Source organism: Barbus barbus (assembly GCF_936440315.1).
Source record: "Barbus barbus genome assembly, chromosome: 18".
NCBI lineage: Eukaryota > Metazoa > Chordata > Actinopteri > Cypriniformes > Cyprinidae > Barbus > Barbus barbus.
In genome coordinates, this window is record NC_136746.1 from 27,851,925 (window position 1) to 27,867,064 (window position 15,140).

General features: G+C 36.4%; 1 protein-coding gene across 3 annotated transcripts in view; it reads left to right on the forward strand.

The window, feature by feature from the left end:
• Window positions 1-3,476: 3,476 nt before the first annotated feature.
• LOC306884611 (uncharacterized protein) overlaps window positions 3,477-15,140 on the forward strand; it is a 33,430-nt gene continuing 21,766 nt past the window's right edge. Inside the window, exon 1 of one of the 3 annotated variants that reach the window (XR_013785461.1) lies at window positions 3,477-3,717. Coding sequence is in view for 1 of the 3 variants with exons in the window: in XM_079440622.1 (XP_079296748.1) it covers window positions 3,559-3,717 (159 nt within the window). In the remaining 2 variants the exon portion in view is untranslated. Of the gene's footprint in view, window positions 3,718-12,848; window positions 13,102-15,140 lie in introns of those variants that run through there. The other 2 variants (XM_079440622.1, XR_013785462.1) reach the window with 2 other exon arrangements.

Consider the following 15,140-nt stretch of genomic DNA (forward strand, 5'->3'; position numbering starts at 1 on the left):
GCTTAATGTTACACTGTTAGATATGCAAAATAAATCTCTCATATCTCTTACTCTGGCTACTGTGTATAGACCGCCAGGGCCATATACAGATTTCCTAAAAGAATTTGCAGATTTCCTCTCAGATCTATTAGTTAATGTTGATAAAGTGCTAATTGTCGGAGATTTTAACATTCACGTTGATAATACAAATGATGCGTTAGGACTTGCGTTTACTGACCTAATAAACTCTTTTGGAGTCAAGCAAAACGTCACCGGGCCGACTCATCATTTTAATCATACGCTAGATTTAATTATATCGCATGGAATTGATCTTTCGGCCACCAAAGACAGATTCACAAATAACCTGCCTGATTTATCTCAACTGCTCTGTGTACCCATAAATACACATGAAATAGACGAAATGACTAGCAACAGGGGCACTATCTTCTCTAATACATTCGAAGCTGTTGCCCCCCTCAAATTGAAAAAGGTTAGAGAAAAACATACTGCGCCATGGTACAACAGTTATACCCATTCTCTCAAGAAAGAAACTCGTAATCTTGAGCGCAAATGGAGAAAAACTAACTTGGAAGTTTCTAGAATTGCGTGGAAAAACAGTATGTCCAGCTATAGACAGGCTCTAAAAGCTGCCAGGGCAGAGCATATCCACAAACTCATAGATAATAACCAAAACAATCCAAGGTTTTTATTTAGCACAGTGGCTAGATTAACCACTAAACAGACGCCACTAAATATTCTAATCGCCATCTAAATATTCCCTCACAGTTTAATAGTAATGACTTTATGAATTTATTTACTGATAAAATTGATAACATCAGAAAGTCAATATCAAATGTAGATTCTACTGCGTCATTGCTAGTATTACTTGATCTTAGTGCTGTGTTCGACACTATAGACCATGACATACTCATAGATCGATTACAAAACTATACCGGTATTCAAGGGCAGGCTTTAAGATGGTTTAGATCCTACCTGTCCGATCGCTACCACTTTGTTCATTTAAAAGGGGAGTCATCTCAATTATCACCAGTAAAGTATGGAGTGCCACAAGGATCTGTCCTAGGTCCTCTGCTATTTTCGATATACATGTTGCCCCTTGGTAATATTATTAGAAAATACGGGATTAGTTTTCATTGTTATGCTGATGATACTCAACTATATATCTCAACAAGACCAGATGAAACGTGGGAAGTCGTGGCCTAATGGTTAGAGAGTCGGACTCGTAATCGAAAGGTTGCGGGTTCGAGTCTCGGGCCGGCAGGAATTGTAGGTGGGGGGAGTGAATGTCCAGCGCTCTCTCCACCCTCAATACCACGACTGAGGTGCCCTTGAGCAAGGCACCGAACCCACAACTGCTCCCCGGGCGCTGCAGCATAAATGGCTGCCCACTGCTCCGGGTGTGTGTTCACGGTGTGTGTGTGTGTGTGTGTGCATTTGTTCACTACTCACTGCTACTCACTGCTTAAACGCAGAGCACCAATTTCGAGTATGGGTCACCATACTTGACAATACGTCACGACGACGACGACGACTGAAACTTCTCAACTGTCTAAGATAATAGATTGTGTAAAAAATGTAAAAGATTGGATGACCAATAATTTCCTCCTATTAAATTCAGATAAGACCGATATTACTTATTGGACCAAAAAACAGTACACAGAATCTCTTGGATTACAATTTGCAACTAGACGGATGCACTGTTACGTCCTCTAAAGTCAAAAATCTGGGTGTTATATTAGACAGCAACTTGTCCTTTGAAAATCATATTTCCCATGTTACAAAAACAGCATTCTTCCATCTTAGAAACATTGCCAAGCTTCGAAACATGCTACCTGTTTCTGATGCAGAAAAGCTAGTTCATGCATTCATGACCTCTAGACTGGACTATTGTAATGCACTGCTAGCTGGTTGTCCTGCATCTTCAATAAACAAGCTACAGATAGTCCAAAATGCAGAGGCTACAGTTCTTACCAGGTCAAGAAAATATGATCATATTACCCCAATTTTACAGTCTCTGCACTGGCTACCTATTAAGTTCCGTATCATTAACAAAATATTATTACTTGCCTATAAGGCCCTAAATGGTTTAGCTCCTGCGTACCTAACTTGTCTTCTACCACGCTACAATCCAACCCGCTCCCTAAGATCGCAAAACTCTGGACTTTTGGTAGTACCTAGGATAGCAAAGTCCACTAAAGGAGGTAGAGCTTTTTCACATTTGGCTCCCAAACTCTGGAATAGCCTTCCTGATAACGTTTGGGGTTCAGATACACTCTCTCTGTTTAAATCTAGATTAAAGACATCTCTTTAGGCAAGCATTCACATAATGCATCTTATAATCTTGTACTGCAGTTATATCTGATCAAATGTACATTATTATTATTCTTTAGCTTGGGTTGAACAAATAATTTTTGTTTAGATGGAGCAGCAGCTACGCTAATTATGTCTCTATTTGTTTCTCTGTTGATTAACATCCCGTGGTAACTAGGAATTACAGAAGCTTCAGTCTGGATCCAACCCTTAAATGATCTGAGATGACCGAACACCTGAGAAAAGATAATGCCAACCCCCTCAGAGGACCTCAGAGGATGCCAACGCTCAGACAACATACAGAATTACCAAATTTTGCCATAAGTTAAATATATTAAGGTTCTGCAATATATAAATATATTGTGGAAACTTAATTTCTTGTAGAGCTGCTTTGCAACGATTTGTATAGTAAAAAGCACCATACAAATAAACTTGAACTTGAACGTCAAAATACATTCAAGTGTACAATGTGGGAAAGTCTTCTTTTATGTACTGAGTACATATGCATGTAGTTTTATGTTACAGATGACGTCAAATCGGATGGTTTTAATTTCTCATTGTGACCTTGAATTCGACAAGCATTTAAAACATGCAGGAACAGGTTTTCAGAAAGCATTGCGTTTTCAATTCCCATGCACGCCCCAAATTTTTCCCACGCTTTACAATGCTGCAGTGAAAGAAACTGGGTCTGGTTCAGTTGTTGGAACTTGGATGTTGACTTTTTTTGTTAGATTTTAGGTTAAAACTTGAGGTAAAGCGAATGTTTTTAGATGCCACACCTGGTCACTATTTGGTTTTTGTCTACTTTTTTTTGCAGTTTGTTTTAAAGCTCCTGTTGTGAAATGAATATCATGAAATGAAGGCATATAAAACAATCATCTTATTATAGTTTTAGATGGAATATGGTCATGTCAACCACCCACCTGTAGTTGACTTAACCAATGCAATGCGCATTTCCTTTTATTTAAAAAAGTCTAAAAGTTTTATGCCAGTTCACCAAACCTCACCCATATGTTTTTATTTCTGGCACACATCACAATGAGTTCATTGTGCCCAATGCATCATGGAGTTATTAAACAGATTGTTTTACCCAGGAAACTGAAGTCACCGTTGTCAAGGCGTTAACTGAGACTCAATTCATTCACAACCTATAGAGATTTTGAATCGTTGCGGCAAACTGTGTCGGGTGATTGTGGGCGTCACCAAGAGCGCTCAAGAGAAAGTCTGTGTGTGGACCTGTGACTCTACATGAATGACTCAAGTGAAGAAACACGCTTGAAACCACTATTTCAAAGGAAAAAGAAGAGGAAGAGGGGACATCTTGAACATTCGCAGTGGAACTTGAGTGCGCTTCTGCGCAAAGTCATGTGCGCACCACTGCAGCTCCATTCTCAAGCAGTTTTAGGGGTAAGTGTACATTAAACTCACTAATGCGCTGACTTAAGTATGGAGTATTCACGGGGGGAAAAATCTCATTATGAGTATAAGTTTTTGCTAATTTCTTTTGCATTTTAGATTCATCTTTAAACTTTTACGGTTAGATGCACTCTACTCTAATATACAAATGAGTCAGAATGTGAGCGTGCACTAGTGCGTTCCTCCCATCAGCAAGGCTTGTAGATCTTCTAAAGCACTGTCAGATCAACAGGCTCAGTATTATAATTAATTTTTTTTAATCGATGCATACTTAGTATGCATTTTATTATAATGTCATTTGCAAAGAAATGTGCAGGCTTTCTTACATAAGATGCATTGAGTTATTCGGGTCATTTTATTCTCATTGGGCGCTCGATGAAGATAAGAGGAAGCCTGCGGTGCAAGCATGAGATAGTGTTTCTGACTTCCTGTTCCTCTTCAGAAAAGACACTTAATTGGAATAGCTATGCACGGCTCCATATGGCAATACATGCTGTTTTCGCGTGGAATGTCGAGTCTAGAATAATGCAAACGTCTCTGAATTTCACCTGTAGCTGAGTCCCTGTATAAAAAACTATTTGTTACGCAGCTGCGAGGCGTTTGACCCGTTACGCGAGGCCCGGTCTGTGGTTAGTTACTGTGTCGAGTCACGTACTTAGAGCTCCGGCGTCATCACAGCGAGGGGGCGTGGCCCGCGGCTGTCAACGCGTCGTGGTTTAAGCGTTAGTATCTGGGTAGAAAAGAGCGCGCATACTGGCTGTGTGTCAATCAAACCGTGCGCTGGCTTCCTAGATAACAACCTAGGGAGCACACACACACAGCCAGTTTCTGTTAGACGTTTGTAGTTGACGCGTGTCTTTTGATGCCTTCATGAATATATGCGTTTCTATTTCAATCAATAGACACCGACTTGCTGTGTGCTATTACAGGTCAAAAACTTGTGTATAGCCGAATGGAAATACAAACTATTTTTGGTATTCATTCAATCTATTTATTCAAACGGCGCCGGTGACGCTGATCAAACGCGACGCGACGCATAGCGCAGGCGGAACGCGCCCCTAAACGAACTTGAAATCAACTTTTGACCTGTTAATGTGAGAAAGCGCTACAGTCCATCACTTTTGTAGCTGTTTTTCCTCTTATTCGTGTCATGTGGAAGTTCCTCTCATCGCGCATTCATGCACCAATCTCTGAACACAGTGCACTCACAACATCATTTATCAAGATAATGAGTGAAACTCTACAAACAGATCAGCACGTGCTGGTTTCAGATATAGCCTAACACACACAAAAGTAGCCTACTAATGGTGTATTACTGTAGTTTTTAGACCCCTGTACTTTACATCAGAATACATTGCACTGCAAGCAGGTGTTTGAATGACTATAGTCTGCTTTACTTGTGCAAATGGTCATTCACAGTCTATCTGAAGTGAAAGAAGGACTAGATATTGAACTGAAAGTAAGCCCTCTAAGAAGTGTGTATTTTTAAGGCCACTTTTGTACACTGCCTCCATGTCTACTTTTAGTTGGGCAGCTTTGGTTTCCAGTAAAACCTGTTACTGGTGGCTGTAGAGAGGCGGAAGTGGTAGCATTGAAACTTACATTCATAAAAAAGTCTTGCTTGTGTCTATAGTTCTGTTTCAGATGGGTTTGAAATGACTGCGATCTCCACAGTAAGCTTCAGGGGATCTAGAGCATATTTCAAAGTTTGATGCAATTCATTTTTGGCTCTGAGGTTGAGTATGCGAGACGGAAACCTCTGAATCGCTGGGCCTGATTTTTGTCTGATCTGTCAGATTAGAAAAAGGAACCAAAAAAGGTTTAAGGAATGCATATATCTGTAAAATGATGCACATCTGATAGATATGAGATGATTAGACATGTGGACCAGTGTTGGAGTGATGTGAGTGGGATGAATTTTGAGGGCCTCATTTTTCTCCTAGGCTTCTCTGCCATCTAGTGGACATTTCTCTCAACTAACTTGAACTTCATGTGAGGGAAAAGTAATTTAGTTTTATATTATGTACTGCCAAAGCAGTGTGATTATTTCCAATATTTAAAAAAAAAAACTATCATGTGTATAAAAACCCAAGCATTTTGATCTACTACCGTATCTAATCTTATAATCTAATTTTATTTTGTGTTCAGTTTGAATTAAGACATTTAAACTATGATTATGTACAGTGTAATATAAATATAGACATATACATTTTTCATATTTGACTTTGATTTTAGCTTGTGAAGAAACTATGTAATTACAATAAAAAGCAACTATTTAAATAAAACAAGTAATTTTAATATTTTATTTCAACAAAAGTAATTTTATGATAATGGTTTATCAGTTAATGATGTAATCAGTGACACATGAAGTCCTGTAGTTCCTCTAGTGTTGTCCACTAGGTGGCAGTATTTACAACATTTCTGACACATGACCCGTGGTAATGTAAACTTGCCATATAGTTAATAATCACTACAGGAAGTATTGTCAATCATAAACTATTATAGATGTTTCTGCACGTCCTGCAGCGTTTTGAATGTAGTAGCTAGTCGTAGCACAATTTTTTAATATATTTATAGTACCATGGTATTGATAGAATTCTATTTGGGTATTATGAAAACTATATGGTATAAATTATATGGTATATGGTAATCAATACAGTATTATGGTATATATTAGTGTAATATAAAAAAGTACTATGGTAGTGCATAGGTACATTGACAGTATGAGATGGTCATACTATATTTTTTTTATATTATATAAATACATATTTAATATAAAAGAACAATAATATATGTATATATATTCATTATCATTTTATACATAAGTATATATATATATATATATATATATATATACACACAAATTACGTAAATATACTTTAATATAATACTATGATAGTACCTTTTATATTATATATAATAATAATAATAATAAATGTATAAATCATTTGTACATACATGTATATACATATGTTTGTGTATAAACAAACATTATATATATGTGTGTGTGTGTGTGTGTATATATATATTTAATTATAATTGATAATTTTACTAATATAATATAACTTTTTGTAAAATATATAATTTCGTAATCATACTATGATAGTACTTTTTTGTATTATAACATAATATGATATAATATAATAATTAATATTATGTATGCAAAAAAAACTTGCAAGTGTGGTATTCTTTGATGCTCTTTGGAATAACATTTTACAATTTTTTGGGGAGTACATTTTACGATATATGAATAAGAAAAATAAAAAAACAAAAGACAGTTAATAGTAGTTGAATACATTATCATGTGTCACGGTCTAGTAATTAGTTACACAGATCAGCATGAGCAGCAGACCGCTGCTGTTCTCCTTCTCTTCATAATGCATTCGTGTCATTTTTACTCTAGTAAACCTGCTCTGTCCTGGTCTCCCATGAGCAGCCAGCAAACCTGCATGTGAACCTGCATCAATCATCACGCTGCTCTGGATGCTTTGCAGGATTAAATACAGCAGTCTTATGAGCTCACTCAAATGATTATTGATCGTCTTTAGAGCTCCTCTGTTGCGGAGAGAGCCTATTGTGTTTGACACGCCGCTCTCAGGGTTTGATGGGATGCTCTAGAGTATCCGTGTCCCTGGAGGAGCGTGTAACAGGAGAGTATTGATCAGAGGTTTTGTGTGGGTTGCAGTGAGAATGAATCCAGAGTTTGTTCTCACAGGGTCGGAGCATGAGAGACGCAGCTGCACGCGGGACAGGAGGGGACGTGTCTTTAATGAGACCCAGCCGTCTTTACTGACACTTATTGACTGCTCATTTGTTTTCAGTTTGTTATAGACATTCCTGCAAGCCCGATGCGTTGGCATTAGTGTGTAGGAAGCTTGCGGTCCCTCAAGGGCCAGAGGAACAGTAAAATCCTCTTCAGCCTGTTTTGTGATGCAAATGATGTTCAGTTCCTGTTGATGTAATAGACACTGCTTGTTTTAGTCAGTACAAATGTCACCACAAAATGTTCCAGTTTCATTTTTCAACTTTTAAAACCATTTACCAGGTAAACTGCGAGTGGTAGGAGTTGAAAGCGGATGCATTTTTATAGCAGATAAACACCTGAAAGTGTGAAATGGGACCGAAGGGCCTGAAGCTCATGTTAGTGTGCTTTACTAAAGGTGAAAGCAGTTTTTTTAAAATGTCAAAATACTTTTCCATATCCCAGTTTTACTGTAGGTGAACAGGATACAATTTTAAAGGGATACTTCACCTGAAAAAGAAGATTTGAAGACACATCTCAAATAAACACAACTTTTATGAATTCTGAAGCCTAAATACAATCAGCAGAAGTACAAAGCTAAAAGTGACTGATTTTACCTGTAGTCCCATTTAGATACTTGTTTGCCTTTTTCAAGACACATCAAAGCTTAAAACCTCACGTGTGGGGTATTACTGACATATTTTATGTTGTAGCATATATGTTGATCTTGACCTTATTTCAGGTATTTAACCAAAAAACTTTAACTTTGAGCCATTAGTCATCATTGGTGCCACTAATGGTGCAGATTTTTTCATTCTCACCCTTTATTTCTCTTACAATGATCTGATTTAAGATGTCTTTCAGTGTCTTGACAGAAAGATGAGGTTAAATCTAAGATAAAAAAAGCAGCTTGTGACTCACAGATTCTGCATTTCCTCCCAGATGTCTGCAGGATCCAGTCTGATGGATCTCATTCATTTCTATACTTCCGTCTCCTCCTCCCCCAGTGTGACTCTCTGCGGCACAGCACAGGAAATTCAGTAGTTATGGATCTAAAAACTTGATGGGAAATGAGCATTAAGTGACTATGACTCGCTTCCTGACTAGCCAAGTCTTTTCCTGTGTGCCGTCATACCATGAGTGTTTCAGATAGTTTACATTCTCTCTGATCATCTCTAAACAAAAGTAACAGTAAAGTAAAAGTAACAGTTTTTTTTGGCCTTCTTGTCTTTGTTGTGACAGAGGAATGGGCTCTGGACTAAGGGCTGTTAGTCATGTTGAGATTTCGTTTTTAAGGTTCATCAAAACCAAATAGAGCAAATAAACACAGTCTCTTGACAACTTGTGAAAAATGAAAATTAGATGTACTCTGATCTTACGAAAATGATTTTTTCTTATTACGTTTAAGGTTAAGTTTAGTGTTGGATTTTATGGTTAGCTTTAACCCAGCTAAAAAAAATATGTTCTAAGAGCATTTTGCTTAATGTTCCCATTAAGTTATGAAAATGTTATGTTCTTTGAACTGCAAAAACGTTAAGGTTTTTAAATATATATATAAAAAAAATCAAATTCAATTTTAGAATTTTGCAAACATTATGAGAACTTCAGAATGTTCTCTGAACATTCTGAAACGAGAAGTAACATTTAAAAAACGTCAGATGAAAAAATTTTGCTATCGTTTTGAGAACATTAAGAGACCAAAACAAACATTCTATCAATATTACCTGAAGAATGTTTGTTCATAACTTTGCCAGAACATTAGCCTAATTAACTGGAAAGATTGGGTCCTATGTTTTTTGTTTGTTTGTTTTTTTTGGTTTGCACATGTTATCTTGCACTATCACATACCACTAGAAAAACATGCCTGTGGTGACATTTTGGCAAAATGATTTTATCTTGCTTCTTGCACATTCCGTCCAGTGAGTGGCATTAAAAGCACATTCAGTTTTATTAGAAACAGATGAATATATATCTGGGAATATTTTGTTATGTTGGTTGTAGCACTTATTGTGGCAGTTTGCGGAATGTAATGTTCAGTGAGTGGCACTAAAAGGTTAATGCTGCATTGCGTCTGAAAATGACATACCACCTACACTAAACCTACCCTAAACCTAGCTGATAATGTTAAGAAAAGCAAACATGAGATTATAACGTGTTTGCTTAAGCAATCATGTAATTTTATCTTGCTTTAGCAGTGCTGTACCAGGGGTGCTATCGAGCAAGTTTACTACACCAGAAACAATATTCATATGAGGCTGGTTATGCAACACAAACTTCAAAATGTATAAATTTTCCATTATTAATTATAAATTGTGTGAAAAGTATAAAAGTGTTGGTGTTTTTCTGCCACTAGTGTTAATTTCAGCTGCAAACCACAGTGAATTATATATATGGTTTTTGAGTTTTGCAAAATTGCAGGTAGAGCAACATTTTTCCAGTGAGCCTATGTTGGCCATTTTGCCATCTCATACAATTTATTACGATTTCTCAAGAGGATGGGTTGGTTCAAATGTGAACAAGTGGAATGTAACAAATTATCCAACAGGTTTAGTCAGGATGAGGTTAGTTGTACAAGTCTATATATTACAGCTCATTCAAGACAGTCAGGAATATTTACTAATCTGGCAAAACTGAGCAAATCCAGTGAGTATTTCTTTCTCGAAAGTGCCTTATAAGTGTCTTGGAAAACCCTTTACTCATGGCATAAATCCAGCCAATCAAATTAGAGCTTGCCAGATCAAGAAAGTGGTTGTTCTTTTTTCTGTTCAGTATAAGATGGTCAGTGAAAGGCCAGTAGGTGGTCTGAGGATGAGACTAGGGTGAGATGCTTAATTCATATCTTTGATTGATTGTAACATTATTTATTCTATATGAACAATTCCAGATGCAGCAATGCGTGAGGTGATGTATGCGTGCTGTAAAGTTCACCCTAAATGGCACTGTGATATGTGAAACTGAAACAGAGAAGGTCTGATCATTGAGGGGGTGAAGAAGCCGCATCATAATGAGTCAGTACAGTACTCATTACTGCACAGCAGCTTCAAATGTGCGCGGTCAAATAGCACAGCTTGATCACTATGACCTTCTCTCTGTTGTTTTTTTTTCAGCTTTATACCTTTTTGCTTTATTTTGTTTTTGTTTGATTAATAATATACTTCTCAGATGAATTTGCCAAGTAAATCCAACATGGTCTGAAAAGCAAGCAGATGAACGGTATAAAAGAAATAGTCAATTATTTCAGTAAATATTGTTGCTAAATTGGAAGCACATATATGGCGCAAACATACAATAGTGAATTAACCTCTTTGTCATATGTCACATGTCACAGAAAAACAAAAGCAAAAAAAGCAAAACAGTTTTTTTATGTATATATATTCTCTCTCTCTCTCTCTCTCTCTATATATATATATATTCTTAATTTGTGTCTATATATATATATATATATATATATATATATATATATATATCAAGCGTAGCGTTAGTTCTGGCAGGTCACATTAGTCAAGCTCGCATCAGCTGATTCTCATCTACTAGGAATACAATACCTACCTCAGCATTATAAGGTCCTTCAGTATTATCAGCAGCTTTCGTGTTGCTCAATAGCTAATGACCCTCCTCCATCCCCAGCTCCTCCTCTCGTACAGTCAGGATTCAGCCTTCTGATTCTCTTTTGAATCAGGCTAATTTCTAAAATGTGTACATTAAATTGTTGAACATTAATGATATCTGCAGTACATTTATGTTGGTTCTGTTCTGTTACCCTGGGGGGTTCTCGCTGTTCTCCCTGCTCTTATCCATGCTAAGCTGCAGGGAGTTCTTGCCCAGAACAGAACCATCTCGCCAATCCAAACTGTGTGCTAATTGTCAGTCATATTTGATAGTGGCCCTGACAGAAATGTGTATTCTCTCTCTTTCTCTCTAAGTATATTCTCTGTATATTTCTATATTCGTTTTTATCAATCCAAAGCCCCAAGTATTAAACTTTGCTACATAAATCTATATGCCGCTGTTTTGCTTTTTTTTGTGTGATTAACACTTTAAAAACCTCATGCTTGTTTGAGGTTTGATGTGCTATTACTGTATTTCTCATCAGTGATCAGACTTTCACCAGGCATTCTTTTTTTTTTTTTTTTATATTATACTTGCATTTAAATGTGGGGATGCAAGTCACTTCTAGAGATCTGAATATCTCAGATACTTGAGGGTGGACTATTTGGGTGGACTCTTGGGTCAGTAAACAACCACCGGGAACACCCTAGCAACCACACAGCACTGCAATCAAAACACTTCTCACAACCTTTTAGCAACCACATAGCAACTCCCTAACTACCACCCACAACACCCTCGCATCTTGACTGTGAGTCGTGCTCATCCAAACACCACCCACGATTTCTTCAGAAAATCTAAAAACCTTCTTGTTTCATGTAATAGTCACTAATCTATCTCTCATACAGAAACCAAATAGTTTAAAGTGCTGTTTGAAACTGCCTGTATAGCATTTGACTCATCTGAAGGTCAAAATCACAGCCTCGTTTATTCACAGTCACATGATCTTATAAAAACCATGACTGCATTTTTGGAAAAATCAGTTTGCGTCATGTTCAGAGAGTCTGTGTGTACATTTTTTCTTACTTTCTAATAAACCAATATACAGTACACTGAAAAAAATGCATTATAAACTGGTTTTAAATCAAAAATATTATTTATCATCACTGAACCAGCATGCATTCATTTCAATGAATAATTCCAGGTTACATTGTACATTTACTTATATAAGATATTACGCCTTGTTTTCTGAAAAATGCATAAAAATTAAACATTTAAATGACGTTCTGGCAAGGTTCTCTGAAAGTTATGAACAAACATTCTTCCGTGTTTATTCAAAGTTATCTGGTCTTTAATAACATTCTCAAAACATTAGCACAGAAACATTTTTTATAAATCAGCCATGGAATATTTTTTCTGAAACATTTTAGTTGGACGTTCGTCGTGAAACCTTTTTCATATGTTACTGCTTACTACTTTCAAATACTTCAGAGAACATTCAAAAGTAACATTCCCATAATGCTGGCGAAACGGAACGTTCCCCTTCATTTTAAAAAATTTGAATATTTTGAACGTTCCGAGAACATATAGAAATAACGTTTTCAGAACGTTAGCTAAATAACTTCTTTTTGTTAGCCGTGATTTTCCTTCTGCTCTGGTTGGAGATCACTGAACTGATTCTGCATTCTTGTCATGGGTTGGTTTCTGTCGGTTTACTTTAACGCAATCTCTGTCTCCCACACATGCTCTCTGAAGTTTGTCAGGGGTCAGTGTGTGTCGTCTCCGAGCTCTGGCCCCTCACTGCCCTCCCATGCAGTGCTGTGGGAACTTGACCAGTCATCTGTGCAGTTATGAGAGGCATGTGGTAGAGAGGAAGCAGTGGTTTGTGAGTCAGCGCCTCATGAATCGTTCCGTTCCGTTGGCCTTTGGCTCTCTTTAGCTCTTTGAGTCATCTAGATCCCTGTGGTCCTGTGAGATGGGTGTGTGTGAGGGGGAGGAAAGCTTGCGTTCCTCTGTTTCTGGTCCATTTGTTCTTTCGTTGTATTGTTCAGTGCTATGAGTGCGACTGTCAAGAGAAGCAGTGAATGGTAAGTCAATATCTAATCAATACTTACAGCATGGCATCAGGCTGGACAGCCTTATTACAAGCAGCTGCGCAGGAATCTTTCTAACTCACATCTGTTTACCTTCTATTTGGTCTTGTCTTCTGATTTGCTGACTTAAAAAATAGAGTGATATCACATTATAGTTGTGTAACCGAAATCAAGATATTTCACTGTGATAGTAGCACAGGGTTGGCACTTTACCAAAACTTAAACACATTTGCAAAGCGTTTGTTGTAAAATGAGCCTCAAGGTCTGTGGTGCGTTGACATTTTACAACATATGACATCAATAGCACTTTGATATTGGCCCTGTGCGTCAGTTTGCTAGTTTAAGACGATGAATCTGTTTGTGCTGTGATTGTGGTGATTCATTACCAAGAGTACAGTCTGAATGGTGCAGATGTACTGGAAGCTTTTCATATTGTTCCACTCAGATGGCAGAGAGCCATCGGACCTTCTGTTTATTTGTCTTGAGTAATTCAAAGTTTTGTTTTATGTTCTTGGTGTGCAGATCCTGTAAATGGACTGTGTCTTTAAGCTATAAACAATAGATATTCTAGTACATGTCATGTATTTACTGCTGTACATCTATGCAGTTAGTAGGTCAGCAAATTTAATCATTTGATGCATATTTTTCTTACTTTAAATACAGATTATATTCATTATTTTTTTTCTCAAAATCATGCATTTTGTGAGTGTTACTGTACAGTGCAATTAAAGATACTAATGGAAATTTGAGCTAAAACCTTAAAAATATGTTTGTTTCTTGAAATAAAATAATATATATATAGAATAAACACAAAAAAAAAAAAAAAAAAAAACTATATAGACACATTTTTTTTTAAATAATTAGAAAAATTACATAAACACAAAAATATTGAAATTTTAACTAAAATTAAAGTGAAATAAGAAAATATTAAAACTAATTCTAATTCAAAATATTAACAAAAACTATAATAGTATATCAGCGATACTAAAAAAACACCATGTACGTTGTCATGATAAAAGTGGTGATGTACATCTGGAATACACACGCACACACACACACACACACACACACACACACATATATATATATATATATATATATATATATATATATATATATATAGAGAGAGAGAAATAAAGAGGAAAAAACTTGCAGATTTAGACAAAGTTATTTGTGTGAACATTCAACAGACTACTACTTAATGTGTCAACTGGTCAATCTTACTAGGTTAACTACAGTCCTACTGTTGCACATTATATTATTTTCCATGGAATTGTTGTCTCTCTGATAGAAAAGGAAGTCTATGTTGACCTTCTTCATTTCCCATGGACCCTTTGGATTTTTCCCAGCATAGTGTGGGAAAAACAGTCCCCTCCTCCGGTCTATCTTTAGCTGCTTCGCTGTAGGCAGGGCTGTGCTTCCATTCAGAGAAACACTGGCTAAGTCTCAATTCATATCCTAGCTCTACTAAATAGTTCACAAGATTTAAATGAGTGCATTTCAAATCATAGCAAGTAGAAAATAAAAATGCAAAGCCAAAGTGAGCAAATATAAACCTAAACATAAAGTAATAATAGCCTACATTTTAAGATAAATAGGGTAGAGTGGGGGAAAACGCCCCCTACTGTTTTCCCCAAAATAACCTTTAAAGATAAAGTCAAGATAAAGTTAAATGACTTTAAAGATAAAGTCAAGATAAAGTTTTATTGTAACTATGGACTATGTTGACAAGAATGAAGTAGAAGTTTTTTTCTCAAACATAGTGTGTGGGGTAAAACGCCCCCAGGGGGGCAATGGGCAATTACTGTAGTTATTCAAATCCTTTGTTTTTCCATCAAATGTATTCTAACTAGTTTGTTGAATAAAAATATTTGGACTTTGTTTACAAATTACCTCAAGTTAGCATCAGGTAGCTAGTTAGCTAGCCAGTTAGCATTAGCTAACTTTTTTTTTTTTTAAATAGGCTATTATACTTTTGTAATTCATAATTATTGATCATATTATTTTTTTTAATTTTAAGATAAAACTGGCTG